At 34.1% G+C, this 14,794-nt stretch overlaps 2 protein-coding genes across 5 annotated transcripts; both read right to left on the reverse strand.

Annotated features, from left to right (window-relative positions):
* Positions 1-978: 978 nt before the first annotated feature.
* LOC146904980 (polygalacturonase inhibitor 1-like) lies at positions 979-1,918 on the reverse strand. Its single transcript, XM_085722796.1, has one exon. The coding sequence runs from the start codon at positions 1,775-1,777 to the stop codon at positions 1,115-1,117; it is 663 nt and encodes a 220-aa protein (XP_085578922.1). The 5' UTR covers positions 1,778-1,918; the 3' UTR covers positions 979-1,114.
* Positions 1,919-9,928: 8,010 nt separating this feature from the next.
* LOC146904981 (UDP-glucuronic acid decarboxylase 3-like) lies at positions 9,929-13,454 on the reverse strand. 4 transcript variants are annotated; one of them, XM_085722799.1, is made up of 9 exons: positions 13,068-13,454; positions 12,256-12,366; positions 12,010-12,087; positions 11,805-11,898; positions 11,466-11,532; positions 11,313-11,376; positions 11,176-11,216; positions 10,795-10,877; positions 9,929-10,171 (listed from the first exon to the last, which is right to left on the reverse strand). In XM_085722799.1, exons 3-8 carry the CDS (start codon positions 12,038-12,040, stop codon positions 10,827-10,829), a joined length of 348 nt encoding a protein of 115 aa, XP_085578925.1. In that variant the 5' UTR covers positions 12,041-12,087; positions 12,256-12,366; positions 13,068-13,454; the 3' UTR covers positions 9,929-10,171; positions 10,795-10,826. The 4 variants fall into 4 exon arrangements, with proteins under 4 accessions (XP_085578925.1, XP_085578926.1, XP_085578927.1 ...); XM_085722800.1 differs by having other exon boundaries at positions 12,010-12,102; XM_085722801.1 differs by lacking the exon at positions 12,256-12,366.
* Between the last annotated feature and the right edge of the window lie 1,340 nt (positions 13,455-14,794).

Consider the following 14,794-nt stretch of genomic DNA (forward strand, 5'->3'; position numbering starts at 1 on the left):
AAAATTGACAATTCAACAATGTGGTGCAAGCGATTTATCTCAGAACACATTATAGTGGAGGTGGTGGCCCAATTATAAGACTGTTAAAGACATGTGAATGTACTGCTTTTCCAGGTACATAAACTTCCTTCGATTTCATATATAAGCAAAAATTAAAGTTGATGTATTTCGTCGCAATAATTCCAACTTCTTTATGCAGGAACCCAGGACCGATTTCAAATACTTGCTTATTGAATGTACTAATTCATTAAATGATTAAACGATGTATTTGCGAACCCATGACCTTGTTTATGCTTCTACGTCAACTATTCCAACTTCCTTAGACACTGTTAAAGACATGTGAATGTGATCCATTTCCTTAAAAAACATGCATAATCTTTAAACGACATTTAAAATGAGACGGAGGGATTACAGCCAAAATTTACTATACCATTTTCATTTGAGTAAAATCGTTTCATTTCTGGCTGTCAACTTGAATAATACCAACTCTTTTAAAGGGCAACCCGGTGCACTAAAGCTCTCGCATACGCAGGGTCCGGGAAGGGGTCCCACCATTATTGGTGTATTGTACGCAGCCTTACCCTGTTTTTTACACAAGAGACTGTTTCCAGGACTTGAACCCGTGACCTTTCAGCCACATGACAACAACTTTACCAGTTGTTCCAAGGTTACCTCTCAATAATACCAACTTTTTTAAAATCCAGAATTTACTATACAAATTTTTGCCTCTATTTAAGCTTAAAAATACCATGTATTTTTATCTTAGATATAGAAATGTGCCTATTATTATTAATTGTGAAAACTTAGAAAATTTGAGAACAAAACATATATTAATTAACTGTAAAAATAAATATTAGACAATTATATCATATGTCCTTGTGAGCTTAGCTCAGTTGGTATGGACAATGCATAATATATGCAAGGTTCGGGGTTCGAACCGCGGCCACCACAAAAAAAAAAAAAAAGACAAATCATATATATTGATTTAACAATTATACTTTTATTATGGAGTATTCATTGTGTATGAATACTGAGCAGATAACATTATTTTAAGGAAGTAAAATGGTCACATTATGACTCAATTATATTCCTTTTATTTACTTGATAGTAGGCCTTACTTGCAAGGTGCTAAAGGAGCACCACAGAGGCATTTATTATGCTCAAACACATTCTTATTAAACTTCTTCAACCCAGCAGGAATTGCACCACACAGCTGGTTAAAGCTAACATTAAATTGCGAAAGAGACTGTAGGTTGCCGAGCGACGCCGGAATTGCACCAGATAACTTGTTGTTAGACAAATCAATCTCCTTTAGACGCTTCAATTTGCCCAGATAGGAGGGGATTGGCCCACTAAGGCTGTTGGAGCCAAGATCCAGATTTTGTAGTCTTTGGAGTTTGCTGAAAGAGTTAGGGATTGTCCCAGTTACTTTCGGCATTTCGGCCAATGAGAGCATGCTAAGATAAGGGAGGTCGCCAAACTCAGCTGGAAGCGTACCGGAAAGACCCCAGCCACGGCTGATGGTGACAACGGTGACTCGGCCGGGATACGGTTTGCCGCAACCAACGAAGTTCCAGTCACAACATTCTGTATTGTTGTCCCAGTCGTCGAGGCGACCTTTGGGGCCACCGAAATGGTCTCTGATTTTGAGGAGGGTGGCTTTGTCATTGGCATTGCAGAAGAAGTCGTCATCAGCGTTTGATGTGGAGAAGTACATGGAAGAAAGGAAGAGGAGTGTTAAGTGGAGTAGGAGAAGCATGGTTGGAGGAGTCTTCATCTTAATTTTGGAGTTTTTTTTTTTAAGTTGAAAAAATAAGAAGAGGTGGTTTGAGTTTGGGTTGAGAGAGTACTCAAGTTTTTAGTTTAGGTGACAAGAAAGATTTTCAGAGTGTGGTTATTTATAGAATTCGTAACCATCCGGATGTATAATTGTTTTAGTAAAAGAGGTTATAATATATTTTTCGTTTTCAAAAAAAAGAAAAGATGCTATAATAATGAGATATAACCCTTTGAGATATCTATGATATTATTTTATAAAAAGCAATTATATTTTATGCACCTTTTATTATATTTTTTATACATTTTAGTTTTTTCTCTCTATCGCTCTTTTTATCACATTAATAAATTATTTCATCTATTATTTCACTCTTTTTTGTTTCTTTTCTCGCTTGTGCCCTTAACGCACAAGTTAATGACTCAAAAGTATCCCCGTGAGCCAAACTCAGTTGGTAAGGACAATACATAATATGTGCAAGGTCTGGGGTTCGATCCCTGGACACCACAAAAAAAAAATGACTCAAAAGTGGAAATAACCTGTTGTAATCAATGCATTTGAATTTAATATTGTACTTTTAATTAACATAGAAAAATAAACAATGAGCCAAAATCATTAATATTTCCTTAATGAACATATGTCAACTTACAATAATTCAAAACATATCCAAATTATTGTAATATCAAGATAAACAAGAAATTAACAATTACTTTCATATTATCATACGCATATAATATGAGATCATTAATTCTAAATGCAATAATTTCTTACCGAAAATATCCTTAAAAAAAAAAAAATTCTTACCGAAAACAATAATATCAATAAAGCATGAACATGATATATTTGACAATTCATATTTTCTACTATTATAATAGCAGTCAAGAGAAATATAAATTGAGAAATGCTGAACTACACGACACTATTTGTCGTCAAACAAGCACGAATGGTTTCCACAACTTCCAATTTCCTTTTTGATTTGGTTTTTTATTTGTTAACTTTTATTTTTTGTTTGCGTGTGTTGTTTTTTATAAGCTAAATACACATCGGTCCTTTAATTTAACATTTATATTGGACTAATCCTTTTTATATTTTTAACTTTTAAATGGTCATTTGTGTTGGTAAAAATGAATAAGTTAGTCCTTTAATTTTTTTTTTTAACAAATTGATTCCTTTTTCATCCAACTTTGTTAAAAAATGCTCCCATAAGGTAAAATGTTTAAAAGTGTTTATGACACAAAACATAATTACTTACATACATATTTTTCTTATTGTTTTCCAATTTAATGTTAATTTTACATATAAATATTTAATCAACTACATTAAAAATTTAATCTATAATTTAAGGGTTCAAATTAATATTGAATAATACACTTATGAATCCTAGTTTTGAGAGCGATAAATTTAAACTTACCAACTTAGCAATAAACGTCTACATAAACATTTTTTAATTGAGTTTGGTGAAAAATGTTAATGGTACATACATTTTATGACTTAAAAAGGACTACGTGCACACTTTTAATGTCATAAAAAATCAATTTAAAACTAAAAAAATTAAAAAGACTAACACGATAAAACGTTAAACTTAAAGAACCCCGTGATGTAAATGACCTTTTTTATACGATCAAAATGATTCAAAAGATTTAAGGGTTTTAAGAAAAAAAATAAAATTAAAACAAGTTAAATAACTTAAACGTAATGATCATTATATAAAACTATATGCAGAGTATTTTTTTCTTCATGAAGAGCTACTATATCAAGTTATTTTTATATGCAATTGCCTATCGTGCTTGTCGTGCTATATGGCCTGTCGTGCCATATAGCACTGCTCATATAAATTATAAACGTGCAATTTAATGACCAAACAATTTTCATGCATGAACCATACTAAAATGACATCTACGTAACCATGTATAATACACCATACATATTCACACTTATTTATATTTTTCTTTCGCTTTCAATGATATATGTACAAATCACAATTAATATTACCAAATAATTTAGAGGTCATGCGAAAAGAAACAATCAAATGCATATAATACAGTTTCCATATAAATTATCGTGTACCTATCATCATGATAGAAAGTTTTTATCTTCTCTTAACCTTGCAGCCATTAATTAATCATCCATAAATCATAATCTTCCTCAGTCAGCGGATGCAGTTTCCCCCATCAAACTTTTTAAACTTATTAGAGTCAGAAGTCATTTCTTTTAATGAAGCAGCCATAAAAATCGAACCTAAAGATATTTAACTTGATTGTTAGGAAGAGGCTGCTGCGCTTGAAACCTGAAAAGTTTAATGGTTATGCATGTAAAACTCAAAACGCATGGGTTTGCCACACTAACCTTTAGGTTCGATTCGCACCCACCAATAACTGTATATTGGATGCAATAGGAATGACCAGCGAATCCCCTTCATTATACTATGAGTTCCTTGATGTGTATTGCACAACCACATCAAGCGTATCTCCTAGCTAACAGTATTTTACAGATTTATGGTTCCAGCAATTCACTCATACATTAGAGAATTGATGGATGATTTAGACTCACTACTACAAAATACCCCCTTTAATAGCACTTATTTTGGCTCTTAATAGCGCTTCTCAAGCACTAAGAATGCACAAATAACTTTTGAATAACTTTTGAATGCTCGAATAACATGGCTGAATATGAAGCATGTATCTTGGGCATTGAAGAAGCCATTGATATGAGAATCAAGCATCTTGACATCTACGGTGATTCCGCGCTTGTCATTAATCAGATAAAAGGTGAATGGGAGACTCATCATGAGAAGCTGATCCCTTACCGTGACTATGCAAGACGTCTATTGACATACTTTACAAAGGTCGAGCTGCACCATATCCCTCGGGATGAAAACCAGATGGCTGACGCTCTTGCCACTTTGTCTTCCATGTTTCGTGTGAACCACTGGAATGACGTGCCCATAATCAAAGTGCAGCGTCTTGATAGACCCGCTCATGTGTTTACCATTGAAAAAGTACCTAGTCAGACTAATGAAGATGTGAATGATGGAAAACCTTGGTATTATAATATCAAACAGTTCTTGCAGAATCACGAATATCCACCTGGTGCTTCCAATAGGGATAAAAAGACCCTGAGGAGATGGGCTAGTAGATTCCTTCTGGACGGAGAAATCCTATACAAGAGGAACTATGATATGGTCTTGTTGAGATGTGTTTGTTATACCCTAATTTTGGACCTAAAAATACTTGCTCAAAATGTTTTTCATCTCTGATATGGTCTTTGACCTTTTAAAAGATTGCCATCTTGCTATTGTTTTACACTGATATTTTACCCTGCTTTATCTACCAATTTTGCTTTAAAAATATTTTCAACTGTGTATTTGTCTATGTTTTCTTGCATCTAAAGCCATTCAAAAGGTTTTTCTTGCATATCAAGTCATTTGAGATTGTCTCTGGTCAATTGCACATTTCTCTGCATTTTATTTCAATGTTATTTGCAAAAATATGAAAAAGGGTATTTTAGTCATTTCCTGCATTCAAACTCATTTTAGTCCATGAAAATTGTCTCTGAGTCTTTTCAATTGGTTTGTATAAACCTTTGTTTCAATTCCATGTTAAAATCCATTTCAAAAATTGCATTTGAGTCATTTTGAGTCAGTTTAGTCCCTAGGGGTATTTTGGTCATTTCACGTAAAATTTTGACAGAGAGAGGTTACTTTGAAGTACCTCATTTGGTAGTTGGTTCATTTTAGTCCTTTTGTTGATTTTATCTTTTGTTTCACTTTACGTTATTTCCAAATTACCACTTTTAACAAATTTTATTAATATTTGCATTTTAGTCCTTTTTCATTTCAGTCCTCTGAGTTTCTAAAATTTGCATTTTAGTCCTTTAACAGTCTTGCATTTTAGTCCTCAAATGTTTTTAATTTTGTTTTCAAGTCCTTTTTCTATTATTGCATTTTGGTCCTGTAAGTTTCAATAATTGCAGAAAGGTCCTCAAATCCCAAACTCAGCAAGGCCGAACTTCTCAAGTCCAATGACAGGTGGCAGGCTCTCATTGGCTTTCAAGTACAAGTGTCAGCTATATAAAGGCCCAATCATCACAGTCCCATTCAGATCGTAACAACTCAGCCATTAATCCAGTGCCACATCACAACCACAGTCAGAAACAGAAATCAGCATTTCTCTCTCTTCCAAAACCGATCAAAATCCAGGAAAATGATGAAGAACATGATGAATCTTCATCAAGTTCATCATCAAGCTCATCTCCAGAAAGTACAGTAACAGAATCAATCAAGAAACATTCAACAAAATCAAATCAAGCTCAATAGAGATTCGAAGCAAGTTCATCAAGATCGAACTAATTTCGCCAGAATCAATCAAGAAACATTCAAATCAAAGCGAAGTCCAATTTGAGCCAATCCAAAACCCTAGGGTTTCGAATCAAACATCGAATCAGAAGTTCAACAGCGAAAGAATCTCGAACCTGCAAAAGATTGAAACGGTTAGGGTTTGAACATTTTTCCAGAAAATCAAAAGACGAAGGGGAAATCGTTCGATTCTCGTCAAGAACTCATCGTCGGAAACCGATTCGGTACCATTCCTTCCTCTCTCAACTCGATTTGTGCTTATTTATGTAATTCTGGATTTATTGCTGTGACTTTTGCCTCATTCGTGTTTCAAAGAACCGAATCTATGTATTTTAAGATCTAGCAAAGCCTGAGAGGTTCTTGAGTGTTTGAACGTTAGAAACGGGAATAGGAGAGGAGGACGATCCTTTCTATGTAATTAGTTTTGAAAACGGTGTCAAGTCGTCGGAGAAGATGAAGATTCCGATGAATCTTCATCTTCCTCCGCCGTCTACCACCGTCCTCCGCCTCCATTCCCAGTTTCCGACGAGGCTTCTACGGTTAGAGAGAAGGGAGAACGTTTTAAGGTTAGAGAGAGAAAGAGTGTTGACAAATGAAGAAAACCGGTCCCTGTGCCTTATATAGACGCCTGAACCAGACCGGTTCACAAGAACCAGTCCGGTTCAGGCTCCCTAGCGCTCTCAGCCATCAGATCTAGGGTTGATCCATCTGGATCAATGCTGTGGCTCTGGTTCAATAAGCCCTGGACCTGGATCTTATACGTATGGGCCTGGATCTGTTTCTTTTCTTCTTTCTTCTTTCCCTTCATTTTTTTGCTATGAACACCACTGGTTCTTGCTTTTTATACCCTCTGCATGTTAAAATTTTGTGCAAAAATTCCTATCAAATTCCTATGGATTCTTGATAATTTTCTTGGTGTTTTATGATATTTTTGCATGATAAAATTTGATAAGAAAATATGTGTGTTGTTTCTTGCTTATTTGGTTACTTTCTTGTTAATTTTTGAGAAATTTTACTATGTCTTTGATCATGATGCCTTGATGCATGATATTGGCATTTGATGTGATTTTGTGATGTGTCTATCACTGACTTTTGTATTCACTCCACTGTTTTGGAATTGATTTGGTAGTTTCTTGTTTTACAAGTCATGTAAATACTTGTTTGTGAAAATAAAGTGCTAAATGTGTCTAGAAATAGATCATAACTCTTGACTTGAATATGTTCCTACAATTCTCACATTATTGCTGTAATAAAACCTTTTGAAAATTGCTATGATGAGAGGATTATAGGTCATATGCATAGTGAAGTACTATGGTTAATTTTTTTAGTGCATTTTGACACTTTATTTTTGTTGATTTTACTATCTTTGTTTAATATTCTCTTTCTTTATTTCTTGCCATTATATCTTGTGCTACTAACCCTCTACTTCATGTTTCATATATCCCACAAGCATCTCATCTTTCATTTCCATTTCACTTCTTGTCATTTACATTTCTTGCAAAGATTTAGCATGTATAACCTAGGTTTTTTGTACTTTACTTTATGCAATTTAAATTCTTGCAAGACCATAGCATGTAAACTAGGGCATATGTAATGGACAATGGACTCTAATGATGTACACCGACACAAGCACCGACACATGCACACACATCACATGGATACTTTAGATGTATGCTTAGGGAATGTATGCTTTAGATGTATGCTTAGGAATCACGACACTTAGAAAAATTCTCTTCTCCAAAAAATATGAACAACTTCACTCAAATAATTTTCCAAAGAAACCTTGGGATCAAAATCCCATTGAATTTTCCCTTTATTTTCTTAAACAAAAAACCTTAATGAACTTTAATCATACTTAGATTTTTTTTGCAAAGTAACTAATCACACCTCACATTTTCCAAACCTTATGCCCTTGAGGCCTCTCTCTCCTATTCTTTAAAATTCCATTTTCAAAATTAAAATCAACCAACAAAAACAAAAACATTTTTGGAAGAGAACTACATGGATTTTGATCCCTTAAAAGGGTATGTAGGCAAGAAGTCAAAACTTCTCGAATTCCAATAAAACAAAAATTCAAACACATTCTTCTCCCTCCAATTCTTAACCTAGCAAACCCTTAGGTGTAAATAACACTTTCAAATAGCATTTAAAAATAAAGCGCACGCGTAGAAAGTAAAGACGGTTCCTATAGGATACTATAGTCGTCATGGGTGCCTAACACCTTCCCATGACGAAAACAACTCCCGAACCTCGATTCTCAAGGGTTTTTTTATTTTTCCCTTCCCAAGAAAAAATGAGATATCAAAGGTTAAAAAGGTTCAAACTTAATCAATGTTTGACACCCGAAAAACCAAGATAAAACAGCTGGCGACTTCACTGGGGAGATTCGAGAGTTACGCCTAGTCTTTATTTTCACGCTTGCGCTTTTGGTTTTTCTTGTTTCCTTTACTTGTTTTCTTATGTGAATAAATGTTTAAATTCTTGCAAACGTGTGGGGGTGAGGATATCAAAAGTCCTACACCCGGGCTGAGTAAACTTAGGATTTAGGGGGGATATAATCGACAATTCATTCCGAGGGTTGCCTCGTGTATTGGATTATGCGATCAATCCCACATAGCTGAGGCATTTTGGGGGTGATGTTGTCGGTGCGTGTTGTCGCGTTTAGGCACTTTGCTTCCAATTGTTCTATGACGCTATGGACCGTAGATAACCGAACCCATCCATGGCCACTTTCTAGGATGTAGTGCGGAGGCTAAACCGAGTGTTGTCTCGAGTTTTAGTCGTCACGCGATACTACACTCAAGTTAGACCTTCTTACGGATAATCGTGGAGCGAGTGTTTGTCTTGTGGCACCATGATATACGTAAGAGAGGTTTCGACTTGGGAACCTTTTGTAGAACCCGGTTACTATTACCCAAAGCCCTAGTATCACCGGACGTCGTGTCCACCCATGACCCCTTGACTTTGAATATCAACCCTCCATGTTTTCTCCGTACTTGAATATGATCATGCATACATGCATACATGCATAAACTTTTTCCATGCATTTATCGAAGGGCTTAGACAAATTGAATTTGTAAACATTGTAGGAATGGGGAAGACTAAGTCCTACAAGTTCAAGGAAGTGGATTTGGCTAGTTTGAGAGATTTGGCACTCAAGATCAAGGATCCGACCGGTTTCCGACGTCGTTACGGGGATTTACTTACCCTTCTCCGGACTAATGTGGAAGAGAAGCTTGTACACACTCTAGTGCAGTTTTATGATCACTACTAGAAAAATTGGGAATAGAGACGGGCAAAATCCGTCTCTAAAACAGGAAAAATCTGTCTCTAAACATGTCTGAGACGGAATCAGAGACGGAACTAGGTCCGTCGTTGTTTTTGTCGTCTCTAAAGCCTTTAGAGACGGAATTTAGATTTCCGTCTCTGATAGAGACGGATTAAACCCGTCACCAATTTATATAATCCGTCGCCAATGTTTAGCTGAAAGAAAAGGTTAATCTGTCGCAGTTGGAGACGGAAACCTCCGTCTCAGATAAATATATTTCCGTCTCTAAACTTTGTCACAAAAATTATAAAATCCGTCTCTATTCAATGAAATTCCGTCTCTACGGAGACGGATCACAATTCCGTCTCTAAAACCTTTTTTTTTTTATATATATATATTCTGCCATAATATTCCATAAATTTAGTACTAAAATAATGTTTATAATATTCATTATGTTTATCTAATTCTCAAGAATGTCCAATTATATTTTGATAAATATCAAATTTACAAAAGTGACATGAAAGTAGACTCATACAACAAAATATCACTTGATATCAAAAGTTAATGATTCAAAAGTACATTCATACAATTATGTTTCTTCTCATGTTCAATAGTTAATGCTTCAATCCTAGCCTCCATAGCAGCAACTTTTAATGCCAAAGGCTATATACATCTATCTTAACTTGAACTAAGCGTTTTTCAATGCCAAAGACCCCCTACTATTGAAGCTCTTTTTAATAATAGCTTCATCATTTGCAAGCAACTTGAATTTAGCCTACGAACAAAAAAATATCATGAAGTTGTGTATTTTGAAAAGGACGATGAACTTTCAACCTAAGTAACAATATGAAGCTTCATATTTCATATCATATAAAGAAAATAGTATATCCCCTAAATAACTATATCTCTATTTATGTAACTGCCACTATTTGTAACAATTGTTTCAACCATTTTCCATTTCAACTTTCAACCTAAATAACAACAATATTAAAGCTTCATATTTCACATCATATAAAGCAAATAGGTCAGAGAGCAGCAATGCAATAAATATAACCAATCTTCACCAATATAAATACTAGGAGAATGCTAGATAAGATTGAAAGAAAGAAAACTGAAACTGAAGTAAACAACCAACAACTAGAGCCACAATTTCTGCCACATTAAATCTCTTAGAGTAATAGTAAGCAACATAAGGATTTATGGAATACAAATCTCCACTTTAAGAGTCGTAACAGTCCAAAAACTTATATTAGCAGTTAGAAAAGGGAAGAATAAAGACCAAAATTCAGAACTTGAGAGTTTAGAGGATAAAGAGAGCATGTCACCAAATCCACCAGCTCTAACATTAGACAAATCAAGAGGAAGGAAGTGAGAAGAATGAGTATTGGAGCTTAGTACCTCTCAAGTTCTCTAATCCAAGTTTCAATTCCCTACCAACCACAGCCATCTCTAATCCAAGTTTCAATTCCATAAGGCAAAATCTGTTAGCATAAGGCAAAAATGTTACATTATAGTTAGGCTCAATCATCAAATCAAATACATGGATGTATAAAACCAAATCAAAGTAAGTTAAATCACAAAGTTACGTTACACGTAGTTAGTAAAATGCATATAATATACAATTCATCATAAAATATAAGACCTATACATTGGTATTCAAGAGTTGCGTTTTCCATTATTCAGAGGTTTAAGCTTAAATATAGCATCAGGAATATAACAATACTAAGATAAAGAGACGTATTTGACATTCCAAAAGAACTAAAATGGTTTGTAACTGACCTCCTTCACGTTCTCAGCAAGTTCAGTCATAGTAAACTCGCCTGAAAGAATAATATGAATAATCAATTCAAACAAGTACAACAGAAGAATAAAAAAGCGTACACTGCACATAAGTATCACTGGTATTGTAAAGAAACCTGGGTTCCCAATGTTGATTGGACCAGTATTTTCTCCTTCCATGAGGCGAATTAGGCCATCAACCTAATACATATTAAAAATATAACAACCATAGATCAGCATTGATGTGCAAATCTAAAAGCAAAACACGATGAGCAAAGCTTCATATATACCATGTCAGAGACATAGCTGAAACTGCGAGTTTGTGTTCCTGGAAGTTGGACTGTTAAGGGCTCACCACTGCAACACCCAAGAACAAGTAACAGTTAAGAATCCAGTTTCAAAATAATGCAAAAGAAATTGTGACTAGTCTACTAAATCAAGGTATTTAGATCAATGACTCGTAATTTAACAGATAAACAACTAGCTATTCGAGTAAATATATCTGTTGTTTATAAAGACCGAGTTTACAGTATATATTTTCTTTTCATAAGAGTTAGTACATCTGTTACGTAGTTTTCTCATAGACATTATTTTAGTCAACCAGATCAAAACATTATTTAAGGACTTACCGAATTGCTTGAGCAATAAAGTTGCTGACAACACGCCCATCATCGATATTCATGTGTGGTCCATATGTATTGAAGATTCTAGCAATGCGTATTTCTGTGAAAATATTTTATTCAGTTAACAAAAGATGAAAAAAAAATGAATTGGCAATATCCTCTATCAATGAGGAGTTACTTGTTTGGTGAAGAAAACATGGCATAACATTACCTAATCCATGCTGCCTATGATAATCAAACATCAAAGTTTCTGCCACACGCTTGCCTTCATCGTAGCAACTCCGAAGTCCTGTTGTGAAAAATTCTTAAATTACACAAACAGACAAACAAACAAACAACCACACAAATAAGCAAATATGCTAACAAACAAACAAACAAACAAACAACCACACAAATAAGCAAGCAAGCAAACAAACAAACAGTGCCAAAACTACACAAATACAATATCTTCCCCCACCTGAGTACTTTACCGAATACACATGCGCAACAATTTCAGAACTTCGACTCAGCCGTCCCTTCCTAACCGCACAGACCTATTGCTCCAAGATCCAAAACTCAAGAACGAATTCTTCCGAGAATATGAAGCCCGTGGCCAATGAGATCAGTGAAACAACTCTCAAATTAGAATCAATTCAATCCAATATATTAATTTGTAGACAAGTATGAAGAAGGTGAAGTTAAGATGATTTAAAATATCAATTTTGTCGATATAAAATTATAAAAACAAAATCATTTAAATTAGAAAGTAAATCAACCATTTTGTGAAACTCTCAGTTCATCCCATAACTAAAAAAAAAAATCATTTACATAAGTCCCTCTACATTGTTTTATTTTATTTGTTTTGAAAGGAAAAATTTACTAATAGGATTTAAACTAGCCACAAGATGTGCTAAGCCAAGAACAAAGACCTAACTTTGAAACCATAAACACTACTAAAACAAGTGTACTCTTTACTACCAAATGGGACTACCGAAACAACAAATGATTTTTGCTACTACTATCCCAAATCTAACTAACAATCCTAACTGAGCAAAAATTGTTAATAAAAGTTAATAGAGCTGCAACTTAAAACATATATATTAACCCTAGTATTCTTTACTTAATCACTTTCTCAAAAATCATCACTATGATGAAGAAACAACATTAACAACAGTAGAAGGTTACAATTAAAAATGTTAACAGAGAAAAGGAACTAAAATGTTAAGAGAAAAAATTTAAGAGAAAAACATAAGCAAATCTGGAACTAGGTAATGGAAGAGAGGAACTCACCATGAGGGTAAAAAGAAATGTAGTGGTCTCATAAAGCTCTGGTGCGGTGAAGGCATTTTCCGGCACGGTGGTCACCGAAATTCTCCATTTGTGAAATAAACATATGGGTTTCGTTGTGAACCTCAAGAGAATGAAAGTGGTCGGTTTAGTTTTGTAAATAGTGGCTCACGGTGGCCGGAATCAAGAGAGAAGGTGGCGGTTAGGGTTTTTTAAACTTCACCGATCTGAAAATAAATTGGTTGTTCCTTGTAGAGAAAGAGAAGAGGAAATCAATGGTAGTGGTGGTGTGGCCATTGGGGAACGGATGGTTGAGTAGTGGTGGCCGGAAGTTTTGGGTGGTGGTTGGGAAGAGAAGAAGAACGCGCTTCTGTTGTTTCAGAAAGGGAGAGAGGAAAAAAATAAAGGGGTTTCTTGTTTCTATCAAATAATAATAATAATAATAATAATAATTTGGGTGGTGGTTTTGCGAAGGAGAAAAGAGAATGAGATCTGGTTCTGTTCTTTTGAGTATTTTTGACCAAAAAGTAAGTGGTAACAAATAAGCCATAAGGAATTAAGGGAAACTTGGTAAAATAAAAGAAAGAAATAAATTTGGGTGGCTCACAAAAATAGAGAGGTAGTACACGTGAATGTAAAAAAAAGAATGATTCTACTCCTTTTTGTACTTTTAAACTAATGGTCGAGATCTCAATTAAATAAACAAAATTAAAGAAAATATCTTTAAAGGACTAAAAAGGAAAGTCTTAGAACCAAAATACTCCAAAATATTTGTTCAGATACTCTACTAAAATTTAGAATCAAAATTGAATCATTTTAAAATAAAATTAGATATAAAACTAAACTAAAATATAAAATAAATCATAGCTCAATATTATTATTATTATTATTATTATTTTCTACAAAAGTGAGAAAAAAAATAATTTATTTATTTACTACCTAATTACTACACTAATTAACTAAGTGGAAAATAAGAACACAAACAAATATATAATGTAAACAAAACATTTACAAATATATAGATATAAATATTGGGATGTTACATTACTACCACGCTTATAAAAAATTTCATCCTCGAAATTTGCTATACTTCAAATCACACAAAGGACTGTGTCTAACCAAACGAGACATGAACACAAACATTCAAAGATATCTTAATTATATCAATTAACGCTACTAGAAGAAACTTGCTCCTCTATCTTACATTTTCTCAAGATCAACTTTCAAAAAGTTACACTAATTCATATTAAGGATAAGGATCGATGGAGGTGATATGGTGGTGAGAACTGTGAAAGAGCAAAGGGAAGAAAGAGAACATGAATGTAAAAGAGTGGTGAAATGAAGTGTGAATAAGGAGATAAGCTTTGTTATTGTTATTCTTCTTCTTCTTATTATTGTTGTTGTTGTTGTTGTTGTTGTTGTTATTATATTATTATTTTTTTGAAGCAATTATTTATATTATTATATTATATTATTAAAGAAAAAGAGCAAACCAAAATTTTGGGCGCGGGCTCCATTATGAAAAGTGGGCGGGCAATGAAATAATTTGGTGGAAAATGTAAACTTTCAATTTCAGAGACGGAATTCAGAGACGGAAATAGCCAGAGACGGAAACGTTCCGTCTCTACCAGAAGTTTGATTATTTCAATGACTACTTGACCATTTAGAGACGGGCACAGAGACGGAATACCTTAGATACGGAAATAAATCGTCTCTAATTTCCGTCTCTG

This window comes from Medicago sativa, chromosome 7 (assembly GCF_051527215.1).
Source record: "Medicago sativa cultivar Bolivia chromosome 7, Bolivia_mono, whole genome shotgun sequence".
Lineage (NCBI taxonomy): Eukaryota > Viridiplantae > Streptophyta > Magnoliopsida > Fabales > Fabaceae > Medicago > Medicago sativa.

Coding starts and splice junctions, on each gene's coding strand:
- LOC146904981 (XM_085722801.1), bottom strand. CDS start 12,040: ATGTTTGATTATCATAGGCAGCATGGATTAG. Junction 11,533..11,804: donor TTTATTGCTCAAGCAATTCG/GTAAGTCCTTAA, acceptor TGGGTGTTGCAG/TGGTGAGCCCTTAACAGTCC. Junction 11,377..11,465: donor TCAGCTATGTCTCTGACATG/GTATATATGAAG, acceptor AATATGTATTAG/GTTGATGGCCTAATTCGCCT.
- LOC146904980 (XM_085722796.1), bottom strand. CDS start 1,777: ATGAAGACTCCTCCAACCATGCTTCTCCTACTCCACTTAACACTCCTC.